The sequence below is a fragment of the Mustelus asterias genome, chromosome 13 (assembly GCF_964213995.1).
Source record: "Mustelus asterias chromosome 13, sMusAst1.hap1.1, whole genome shotgun sequence".
NCBI classification, from domain to species: Eukaryota; Metazoa; Chordata; class Chondrichthyes; order Carcharhiniformes; family Triakidae; genus Mustelus; species Mustelus asterias.
The window spans coordinates 47,852,929-47,865,550 of record NC_135813.1 but is presented as its reverse complement, the minus strand read 5'-3'; the positions used below and the strand labels follow the sequence as shown (position 1 = coordinate 47,865,550).

Sequence of the window (12,622 nt, the reverse complement as noted above, 5' to 3'; positions counted from 1 at the left end):
TGATAAATAACCACTAACGCATCCGCTATTACCTCTGACATTTCTTTCAGTACCCTGGGATGCATTCCATCCGGGCCCGGGGACTTGTCCACCTTCAGTCCCGTTAGTCTACCAAGCACTGCCTCCCTGGTAACATTAATTGTATTGAGTACCTCTCGTCCTACCAACCCTCTATCGTTAATATTCGGTAAACGATTTGTGTCTTCCACCGTGAAGACCGACACAAAAAACTTATTTAAAGTTTCAGCCATTTCCTCATTTCCCACTATTAAATCCCCCCTCTCGTCCTCCAACGGTCCAACATTCACTCTAGCCACTCTATTCCTTTTTATATATTTGTAAAAGCTTTTACTATCATTTTTTATGTTTAGAGCTAGCCTAGCTTCATAACCTATCTTTCCTTTATTGCTTTCTTAGTCGTTCTTTGTTGTTTCTTAAAGTTTTCCCAATCTTCCGATTCTCCACTATTTTTGGCCACTTTGTACACATCGGTCTTTAATTTAATACTCTCCTTAATTTCCTTCGTTATCCACGGCTGGTTATCCCTTTTCTTACAGTCCTTCTTTATCACCGGAATATATTGTTGCTGAGTACTGAAAAGGATCTCCTTAAAAATCCTCCACTGTTCCTCAGCTGTCTTACCTACCAGTCTGCTCTCCCAGTCCACCTTAGCCAATTCAGCCCTCATCCTATCGTACTTCCCTCTGTTCAAACAGAGGACACTGGTATGGGACCCTACTTTCTCCTCTTCCATTTGTACCAGAAATTCGACCATATTGTGATCACTTGAACCAAGAGGGTCCTTCACAAGAACATCCTTAATTCTACCTACCTCGTTACACATTATCAGATCTAAGATAACTCGTTCCCTCGTCGGTTCTGTAACATACTGTTCAAGGTAACTATCCCGACAGCATTCTAAGAACTCTTCCGCCATCCCACCCCTTCCAACTTGAGTCAGCCAATCAATATGCAGGTTGAAGTCCCCCATGATTATTGCCGTTCCGTTTTTGCACGTATCCATTATTTGCTTGTTTATAGCCCTCCCCACCTCAACATTATTATTTGGGGGCCTATAGACCACGCCTACTAGTGTCTTTCTCCCCCTACTATTCCTTATCTCTACCCATAACGATTCCACGTTTTGTTCCTTAGAGCCTATGTCATCCCTCACTACTACCCTGATATTATCTTTTATTAACAGAGCTACCGCACCACCTTTCCCTTCCTGTCTATTCTTCCTAAATGCCTGATACCCCTGGATATTCATCTCCCAGTCCTGGTCTCCCTGCAGCCACGTTTCTGTAATGGCCACTAGATCATACATACCCATTTGTGCTGATTTGAACCATCAACTCATTAACTTTGTTCCGAATGCTTCGTGCATATGGTCCCTGTAAGGGTAGGAGGTTACAAATCAGATGTGTAGCCTGGTCGCTGCAGGCTTGGAGGGCCGAAGGGCCTGTCCTGTGATGTAATCTTCTTTGTGCTTTGTTCTGTGTTCAATGGAAAAATGTGAATCACATGTTTTGCATCCTGGATTCCTCTCCCTTCCCTGCACTTAACCTTGTGTCCTGTGTCACAGGGACAGATCCGGACGCCCCGGGATCCCCTGGACACGAGGGCCCCACTGCAGCTCCCGTCCATACTGGTCCAGACAGCTCAGACGAGTCCTCGGAGGATATGAGTGAAGGGACATCCGAGGTTCGCACCGTTTTGGCGTCAGTTTCCACCTCGCAGTTCACCATCCCAGATACTGACATGTCGATGGGTCCAGTTAGTGGTGAGGCTTCTGGGTCACTCTTGGTGAGCACAACACATCTGATAATGTACATCGGGTGAAGGAGGGAACGTCCGAGGCCTCTGGCATGCGGGGGCCTGCCGGAGGCGAGGACTCAGCTGGCCCCAGACCACATGCTGGGCCTCTGAGATCACTTTTCCCTCAGCTGCTGGAAATGCAGCAACAGAGCCAGAGAATGCAGGAGGGGCTGACGGCCACACTGGACCAACTGTGAGGCTGTTGGGAGGAATCCCAAAGCTTTCAGGCAGACCAGCTAAAGCCCGTCTTGCGTGGTTCCCAGGCCAACACTGCAAGGGTGGCGTCTGCAGTGGAAAGCCAGGGGCAGGAAATCCTCACCATGAGTGGCAGGCTCCAAGTGATGGCCGAGTCACAGCAGGCCACAGCGGAGTCCCACAGGGCCATGGTCGAGTCACAGCAGGCCACAGCGGAGTCCCACAGGGCCATGGCCGAGTCACAGCAGGTCACAGCTGAGTCCCACAGGGCCATGGCTGAGTCACAGCAGGCCACAGCTGAGTCCCACAGGGCCATGGCTGAGTCACAGCAGGCCACAGCTGAGTCCCACAGGGCCATGGTCGAGTCACAGCAGGCCACAGCGGAGTCCCACAGGGCCATGGTCGAGTCACAGCGGGTCACAGCTGAGGGACTGAATAGGCTTCTCAAGAATCTGTGACCCATGGCTGAGAGGCTCGAGAAATTGCAGGAGACCCAGCGGGACAGCGCTGAGACACAGCGGGCTATGGCAGCAGCCCTTGAGAACGTGGCCCAGTCGCAGAGGGTCATGGCTGAGGGGCTGCAGAGTGTGGCCCAGTCTCAGAGGACACTTGCTGCGGCAATTGACAGGTGGCCCCCGACTCAAGTGACCAGCCCAGGGGACTTGGCCACCATGGGTAGGACGCAGGTGGTCCTCCAGGACTGGCAGAGCCAGGTGGCGCCAGAGCTTCTGGAACTCAATGCAGAAGCATCGCCATCCCATGGAGTGACCCAGGGGCCCACAGGAATCCCAAGGGAGGAGGAAGGGCTCAATCCCATGCCGGGGCCTTCCAGCCAGGAAACTGTGGCTGTGGCTACATCTTCTGACTCCCCCCTTCCTGACACCGGGGCACCTCAGGGGCAGCGAGATGAAGAGGGTGTCATGGAAATGTCCCAGACATCTGGAAGCCGCCCAGGACCCTCAAGATCCAGGCCCTTCAGAGGACGATTGCCAAGCGCATCACAGGCAACGGGGCGAGGTAGGCAGCTGGTCCCCTCCACCTCCGATGTACATTCTGGGAGACACTGAGACGTAGTGCTGGGCCACGTAAGGTTAGGAAGCTGTAGTTGCACTAACATGGCACGAGTGAAGGGCTGCACTAGTTAGAAAGAATATCTAAGCATCTTAACGTTTTCTGTTCACATGTTCTTATGTTAGAACTTATTATTTAAACACCTTTATTGTCATCATTAATAGTTTTTTCACCACCTGCCTGTGACTAATCTATCTCAGATTTGTCTGGAACAGGAATCTTCATAGCGAGTCGTCATCACCCTTCTGCCTGCCACAGAAACTCGCTAACGCAGTGTACCCAGGTTCACCGCTCTGGTGTGCCAATGTTGCAGGACATAGAAGGAATTTGGGGGAGGGGGGTTAATGGAACCCACAGACACAAATCCCCAGTGACTGAGCCGCCTGGTGATCAGGGCCTCCCCAGCCACCCTCTAATGCCTCATTCAAGCTACCAGCCCTCCAGCGCCTGGGTGGTGTTCCTCGGCGTGCTCTTCCTCTTCTTCCTCCTCATCCTCCTTGTTGTGCTGGCCAACCTCCTCCCCAGTGACGCCCGGCTGGTCGGCCTCCATGTCCTCCTCCTCCTCCAATATGTCACCTCTCTGCTGTGCCAGGTTGTGCGAGGCACAGCACACCATCCCAATGCGGAAGAGATCAGGGGACTGGATTGTAGGGCCAGAGCAGTCCAGACACCGGAATCTCATTTTGAGGAGCCCAATGCACCTTTCCACTATCGTACAAGTGGCTACATGGGCCTCATTATAACGGGTCTCTACCTCTGTCACAGGTCTCAGCACAGGCATCATCAGCCATGTCCGAAGCGGGTAACACATATCACCCACGAGCCACCCCCGCAGCCTGGGCTCCTCCTCAAATGCCTCCGGGATATCCGAGCTCCTGACGATGAAGCTGTCGTGCCGCTGCCCCTGGGTGTCTCACGCAGACGTGTATAATGTTCATATTGTGGTCCCACACCAGTTGGACATTCAGGGAGTGGAACCTGTTTCTGTTGATGAATCTTCGTGGATTCTGCAGCAGGGCTTTGAGGGCGACATGGGTGCAGTCGATGGCCCCCTGTACATTAGGCATCCCCGTAATGGCCGCGAACCCTGCAGCCCGGGCTTTCTGATGGGCCTGGTCCAGGTTAAATTTGATGTACTGCCCAGCCCGGGCATACAGGACTTCCGTGACCTGCTTGACACAGGTGTGACACCTGACTGGGAAATGATACATACATCACCGCTCGGGGTCTGGAAGGAGCCAGTCGCATAAAAGTTCAGAGCAGCCGTCAATTTGACAGCCACCGAGAGTGCGTGCCTCCCCCGCTCCCCCCGCCCCCCCTCCGCCCCCTCCCCCCGCCCCAAGGTTCCAGGTCCTGCAACTGGTGGCACAGGTGTTGCACTGTCTCCTTTCGGAGGGGGAACCGTCGGCGGCACACGGTGTCCCACATCTGTTCAAATGACACTCGTGTACAGGACTGCTGGGGTCTCTGCTCCCCGGGAGGAATGGAGAGGAACATATGTAGAGGTTATGGAACGCTGCTTGCTCCTAGCACATCAACATTCACAGCCATCACCGCCACCCCCCCTCACCCCCACTGCCCCACCAGTTCCCCCAGCCACTTACTCCGTACATTCACATCCACCCCAATTCCCCCAGCCACATACTCCCCACAATCACAGCCCCCCCAATTCCCCCAGCCACATGCTGCCCATAATCACAGCCTCCCAATTCCCCGCCACATGCTCCCCACAATCACAGCCCCCCCAATTCCCCCAGCCACATGCTCCCCACAATCACAGCCCCCCAATTCCCCAGCCACATGCTCCCCACAATCACAGCCCCCCCAATTCCCCCAGCCACATGCTCCCCACAATCACAACCCCCCAATTCCCCAGCCACATGCTCCCCACAATCACAGCCTCCCCAATTTCTCCAGCCACATGCTCCCCACAATCACAGCCCCCCCAATTCCCCCAGCCACATGCTCCCCACAATCACAGCCCCCCAATTCCCCAGCCACATGTTCCACACAATCACAGCCCCCCCCCAATTTCCCCAGCCACATACTCCCCATAATCACAACCTCCCAATTTTCCCTGCCACGTGCTCCCCACAATCACAGCCCCCCCAGTTCCCCCAGCCACATGCTCCTCATAATCACAGCCTCCTCAATTTCTCCAACCACATGCTCCCCACAATCACAGCCCCCCCATTCTGCCAGCCACATGCTCCTCACAATCACAGCCCCCCAATTCCCCCAGCCACATGCTCCCCACAATCACAGCCCCCCCAATTCCCCCAGCCACATGCTCCCCACAATCACAGCCCCCCAATTCCCCCAGCCACATGCTCCCCACAATCACAGCCCCCCAATTCCCCAGCTACATGTTCCCCACAATCACAGCCCCCCCAATTCCCCCAGCCACATGCTCCCCACAATCACAGCCCCCAATTCCCCCAGCCACATGCTCCCCACAATCACAGCCCCCCCGATTCCCCCAGCCACATGCTCCCCATAATCACAGCCTCCCAATTCCCCGCCACATGCTCCCCACAATCACAGCCCCCCCAATTCCCCCAGCCACATGCTCCCCACAATCACAGCCCCCCAATTCCCCCAGCCACATGCTCCCCACAATCACAGCCCCCCAATTCCCCAGCCACATGTTCCCCACAATCACAGCCCCCCCAATTTCCCCAGCCACATGCTCCCCACAATCACAGCCTCCCCAATTTCTCCAGCCACATGCTCCCCACAATCACAGCCCCCCCAATTCCCCCAGCCACATGCTCCCCACAATCACAGCCCCCCAACTCCCCCAGCCACATGCTCTCCAGAATCACAGCTCCTTGAAAAGTTCTGAAGCTGCAGCAGTGCAATTTGCAAGAGCTTTGTGCAAATCCTTCAGCTGTAGGGTGCTGGGTGCACGAGGACCCATCAGCTTCCACAAGACCCGAGGTCAGTGCTGAGACCCCTGTCCCTGCTGCAAATCGGACATCGGACACCCTGCTGAGCAACAGGCCCCCACCCCCACTAACACACTCGTAGAGCCCCCACCGACCCGAGAAAGAAAATGGCCACAGCGAAAGGACCCCCGTAAGCAGCAGAGAGCCGTCGGACACTAGGCACCTACCTCCTCACTAATCCTCACTGATGGAGCCCCCGAATCAGACTTATATGGAGCATGTCTGTTTTGCGCCGATTCTGGATTGGTGAACGTGGAGGTAAAGGGGGAAGTGCCAGTAAGGTTAGACGTGCAGCCCATAAATTCAATTTAAATGCATGCAAATGTCACGCCCGTTTCGGGTGCGGTCCTGATCACGTCCATTTTTGGGCCTTAGGAAAGGGGGAACCGACGCGGATCGCGCTACTCGCCTCGCGCTCAACTTTAGTAAGTTTTCGCACCTGAAAGCGGGCACACCTCAATGGTCAAATCGGGCCCAGAGTGGCCTCAACACTCACCTAGATATCCACGGAATTCCTGCCAAACTGCCCAGCTGTGGAACATGATCACCTCCATCTCTGAGGTCAAACAAGAAGACTTTCCAATCAAATTAACAAATGTGTGCTGTAGCATTTCAAATTTAGTACCAAACATTTCCCAACCAGCTGACTTCTGCCGATAGCCTTTCAAATGAAATTAGATGGAATTGCAACGGGCCATTCGGCCCTCCAGCTCAGTACTATTTCTGTTTCACAGGAAGCTTCTCTCACCCACTTTATCTCACCAATCAGCAACCTTCTCACATCCATGCCTGAAATACATGGAGACAATTCACCTCCCCCACTCGCTGTGGGAGTGAGTCCCACATTCTCCACACTCCCTGTGGGAGCGAGTCCCACATTCACCCCACTCCCTGCGGGAGCGAGTCCCACATTCTCCACACTCCCTGTGGGAGCGAGTCCCACATTCTCCCCACTCCCTGCGGGAGCGAGTCCCACATTCTCCCCACTCGCTGTGGGAGTGAGTCCCACATTCTCCACACTCCCTGTGGGAGCGAGTCCCACATTCTCCCCACTCCCTGCGGGAGCGAGTCCCACATTCTCCCCACTCCCTGTGGGAGTGAGTCCCACATTCTCCCCACTCCCTGTGGGAGTGAGTCCACGTTCTCCCCACTCCTTGTGGGACCGAGTCCCACATTCTCCCTACTCCCTGTGGGAGTGAGTCCCACATTCTCCCCACTCCCTGTGGGAGTGAGTCCACGTTCTCCCCACTCCTTGTGGGAGCGAGTCCCACATTCTCCCCACTCCCTGTGGGACCGAGTCCCACATTCTCCCCACTCCCTGTGGGAGTGAGTCCCACGTTCTCCCCATTTCCTGTGGAAGTGAATTCCACATTCTCCCCACTCCCTGTGGGAGCGAGTCCCACATTCTCCCCACTCCCTGTGGGAGTGAGTCCCACATTCTCCCCACTCGCTGTGGGAGTGAGTCCCACATTCTCCCCACTCCCTGTGGGAGCGAGTCCCACATTCTCCCCACTCGCTGTGGGAGTGAGTCCCACATTCTCCCCACACCCTGTGGGAGTGAGTCCCACATTCTCCCCACACCCTGTGGGAGTGAGTCCCACATTCTCCCCACTCCCTGTGGGAGCGAGTCCCACATTCTCCCCACTCGCTGTGGGAGTGAGTCCCACATTCTCCCCACTCCCTGTGGGAGCGAGTCCCACATTCTCCCCACTCCCTGTGGGAGCGAGTCCCACATTCTCCCCACTCCCAGTGGGAGCGAGTCCCACATTCTCCCCACTCCCTGTGGGAGCGAGTCCCACATTCTCCCCACTCCCTGTGGGAGCGAGTCCCACATTCTCCCCACTCCCAGTGGGAGCGAGTCCCACATTCTTCCCACTCTCTGTGGGAGCGAGTCCCACATTCTCCCCACTCCCTGTGGGAGTGAGTCCCACATTCTCCCCACTCCCAGTGGGAGCGAGTCCCACATTCTCCCCACTCCTTGTGGGAGTGAGTCCCACATTCTCCCCACTCCCTGTGGGAGCGAGTCCCACATTCTTCCCACTCCCTGTGGGAGCGAGTCCAACATTCTTCCCACTCTCTGTGGGAGTGAGTCCCACGTTCTCCCCATTTCCTGTGGGAGCGAGCTCCACATTCTCCCCGGTCCCAGTGGGAGGGAGTCCCACATTCTCCCCACTCCCTGTGGGAGCAAGTCCCACATTGGGAGCGGGTTCCACATTCTCCCCACTCCTATTCTCTCCACTCCATATGGGAGCGAGTTCCACATTTTCCCCACTCCCTGTGGGAGTGAGTCCCACATTCTCCCCACTCCCTGTGGGAGCGAGTCCCACATTCTCCCCATTCCCTGTAGGAGCGAGTCCCACATTCTCCCCACTCCCTGTGGGAGTGAGTCCCACATTGTCCCTACTCTCTGTGGGAGCGAGTCCCACATTCTCCCCACTCCCAATGGGGGTGAGTCCTGCATTCTTCCCACTCCCTGTGGGAGCTAGTCCCACATTCTCCCCACTCCCTGTGGGAATGAGTCCACGGGTGGGGAGCGGGTGGGGGGGCGGGTGGGGGGCGGACCATGGAAAGGTCCATTGACCTCGGGCAGGATTTCCCGGTTTGGGGCGAGCCAGGCCGGAAATCCCACCACGATGTTTGGGCTCAACTGCTTTCTGTGGCATCAAATTCCACAGGCTAACCACTCTCCGGGTGAAGGAATGTCTCCTCATCTCAATCCTATGACTCACTTCTGAAATCAGCCTGATTCTCTTGCTTGCCCTTCTCCCAGTTTGGCGTTTCTCTGTTTGCAATGAGGGGCAGGGGCACCTCTGTCAATACAGCTGTGGTCGGATTGGAGGACACTGTGGATCTTTCCACCTCTGCAAACTTCCTGGCCCGAAGCCTCTTATTATCTGCACTCATGTCTCTCCATTAAGGAGGGCCATAAAGTAATGATTCGACTGCCAGGGAGACATTTGGTTCATCAATCAAGCCCCACATTTAATGATATCCTGCTGACAGTTTAATGTGTTTTGGCACAGATTTCCGGGAGCTGTCAAGGAATTCACAGGAGCCAGTGCCAGTGAGCATATGGCTGTCTGTCTCTGCCTGAGAGGTGGCCTCCATGCTGAGTACACTGGGCCTTGTCGTGGCCCTAGTCTCTCTCTGCTCCTCTGAGCCCTGCCAGCACTGAATGGAGATCTCCCCTCAGTGAACAGAGACTGGTTCAAGGGGAATGGAAAGACACACAATGAGATTCAGTTCATCACTCTAGTTCCAATCATCGCAAATCAATCCTTTTTGTTTCATTCCAGAAATAGGGAAGAATGAATGTAAGGAGAATGGCCCAATTATCCTAAAATGGAATAATATTGGAGAATAATGAGAACGATTGTGTAAAGGGCAGAGAGGAAAAGGAATTCCTGAGAGGACTTTCCTGACCAGTGTGTTTCCTGCCCAATGGGAAAGCATTGCTGGATCTCGTTCTGGGGAATGAAACGGAGCGGGTTTCAGAGAGGGAGCATTTAGGAAACAGTGATCACAAAATCATCAGAATTGTTACAGAAAAGGATAAGGAAAAATCTAACCTGAAAATACTTCACTCGAGGAGGGGCTGGGTGGATTGGAACCAAAGGTTCGCAGGTAAAACAATAAATCAACAATGAGAGATCTTCAAATAACAATCACATTCTGAAAAGGGGAAAAAGATCCAAAGCTGGAGCTCCCTGGATGACTAAAGATACAGACAGTAAAATGGGAGAGATAATAGTTTACGCTCATTGTCAGCCTCACAGTCTGGGAACCAAGCTGAATACAACAAGTGCAGAGGAGAATGGAGATCAGGAATAAGAGGTGCAACAAGACCGCAGAACAATACGTCAGCGGGTAACACAAGGAATAGGAGCAGAGTAGACCATTCGGCCCATTGAGCCTACTCTGCCATTCAATACAATCCTGGCTGATTTTAGGGTTCAATTCCACTTTCCTGCCCAATCCTCATATTCCTTCATTCCCAGAGAGACCAAAACTCTGTCCATCCCGAGAAACAAGATGGCACCAGAGTGAGGCGACTTTTTGCAAGCTGTGCCCAGCATACCTTCTAATTCTATCTTTTACTCTCATTCTAAAACTTCACTCTAACTCTCTTAAACTTTCTAGCACTGCTCTAATTCAACCCTTACTGATCTGGCGATCCTTAGTACCCTGGAGCCCCCCGACCTGACAGACCTGAAATTGACCCGGACTAGCTGCTCACATATGACCTGCAGCTGCTGCAGTCCCAGAGCCGGAGATTTCACTACACCGACCCACAGAGACCAGGAAAATGCCCTAGAAGCCTGGGCCTACACTCGGAAGACTCCGAGAGACCAGGAAAATGCGATGGGAGCCGGGGCCTTCACTGTGCTGGTCTCCAATGACCAGACCTGCAACCCTGGGGCTGGAGCCCCCTCTCCCCCCAGCCTCTATCTCCTCTGAGCCAGAGAGCTGCAACCTCCTGCAGGTCCCAAGCACCCCCTCCACTCCTCCCTTCCACAGTCGCGTCACACTCCTAAAAACCAACTCCCACAGCCTCACAATCACTAACACTACTTTTTAAAATTTACTCACAGGTCTAGCGGTCCTCTGATCTCTGAAGGAAGACCCCAATCTGGCAGTGACCCAGCGGACCCCGACATACGGACCCGACCACTGGCTCATCCGCGACCGTAACCACAGGGACGTCATCCACTTATCGGACTTCGACCCGTCCACGCCGGAGCATGGTCTGGATATCCACCGACCGGCGAAGCCAAACCACAGCCTGACAGTGACCTGGAACACCCGACCGCACAGACCCATCTACCGACGCAGGAACTGCAAGCAAGGCAACAAATCCTCCGTCCCACACACTGAGAGTGAAGAGCTTCATTGAACACAACTATACCCGCAACACCGCAAACCACTCTCACCGTCTCCCAGGCTCAAAAAGAAGCAGACACTCCAGGCGGCATGGAAAACATGCAGGCCTGCAGGTGAGAGTGAGACAACGCAGTCCCAAGGCTCCCCAGTTTACTCCTTGCAAATGTCCAGTCTCTGGAAAACAAACTAGACGAACTTAGAGCCAGACTCACTTTTCAAAGAGAACTGAGGTACTGCTGTGTTCTCTGTTTCACGGAGACATGGCTCACTCCTGCTTCACTGGACAGTGCCCTACAACCAGACAGCTTCTCAATCCATTGAATGGACCGTACAGCGGCCTCAGGCAAGGCTAGGGGAGGTGGCGTCTGCCTCCTAATCAACACCTCGTGCTGCCTAGACGCAGTAACACTGGCGAGTTTCTGCTCCCCAGACCTAGAATACCTGTGACTGTGACAGGCATTGACCTTTTGGGTTGCCGGAGCCGGGGAACACAAGTAATCCGGTGTCCCCAGCACATGGACGCCGAGGCTAGGCCTCAGTGTGGGTTCAGGACTGTTGGGGCAGAGCCTATAAACTGCACCATGGAGGCGATGGCCGCAGGCCACATCCCTCCAACACCTCGTGCTCCCTAGACGCAGTAACACTGGCGAGTTTCTGCTCCCCAGACCTAGAATACCTGGCGCTAAAATGCTGTCCCTACGACCTTCCGCGGGAGTTCACCTCCATTATCCTGATGGAAGGTTACATCCCATCCCATGCAGATGTGAAGATCGCGCTGGACGAAATATGCACCACTACGAATAGCCTTCAGATGAAACATCCCGAGGCTTGTTCATCGTGGCCGGGGACTTCAATCAGGCCAAGCTCAAAAGCGAACTACCAAGTTACCACCAACACGTCTCCTGCTCCACCAGAGGCCCAAACATCCTAGACTACTGCTACACAAATATCAAACATGCCTACTGCTCGATCGCCCGCCCACACTTTGGCAAATCAGACCACAAGGCTGTGCTCCTGCTCCTGGCTTACAAGCAAAAACTGAAGCGGGAGAATCCGTCAGAGAGTAGTGCAATGTTGGTCTGGGGAATCGTATGACCTGCTACTGGGCTGGTCGGTATTTAAAAACTCTGCGACCAGCCTGAACGAGTACGACATTACAGTAACTGACTTCATTAGTAAGTGTGTAGATGACTGTGTGCCAAAGAAGCAAATCCGTGTGTTTCCCAACCAGAAACCATGGATGAACAGGGATATCCACTGCTTGCTGAAGTCCAGGTCTGAAGCGTTCAAGTCAGGCGACTCTGACCTATACAAGAAATGATGTGGAGATGCCGGCGTTGGACTGCGGTAAACACAGTAAGAAGTTTAACAACACCAGGTTAAAGTCCAACCGGAATCGGTTGCATTCTTGGACACACGCATCTCCACTAAGGACGGTCACCTCAGCACCTCACTGTACCGCAAGCCCACGGATAACCTCACGATGCTCCACTTCTCCAGCTTCCACCCTAAACACGTTAAAGAAGCCATCCCCTACGGACAAGCCCTCCGTATACACAGGATCTGCTCAGATGAGGAGGATCGCAACAGACACCTCCAGACGCTGAAAGATGCCCTCATAAGAACAGGATATGGCGCTCGACTCATCGATCGACAGTTCCAACGCGCCACAGCGAAAAACCGCACCGACCTCCTCAGAAGACAAACAC

At 54.2% G+C, this 12,622-nt stretch overlaps 1 protein-coding gene across 1 annotated transcript in view; it reads left to right on the top strand.

Annotated features, from left to right (window-relative positions):
- The window catches only part of LOC144502255 (sodium-dependent phosphate transport protein 2C-like), a 162,691-nt gene that overhangs the window by 49,888 nt on the left and 100,181 nt on the right, over positions 1 to 12,622 (top strand). Inside the window, exon 2 of the mRNA XM_078226082.1 lies at positions 1,586 to 1,721. Within this exon, the coding sequence (XP_078082208.1) occupies positions 1,586 to 1,721 (136 nt within the window). The remainder of the gene's footprint in view (positions 1 to 1,585; positions 1,722 to 12,622) is intronic.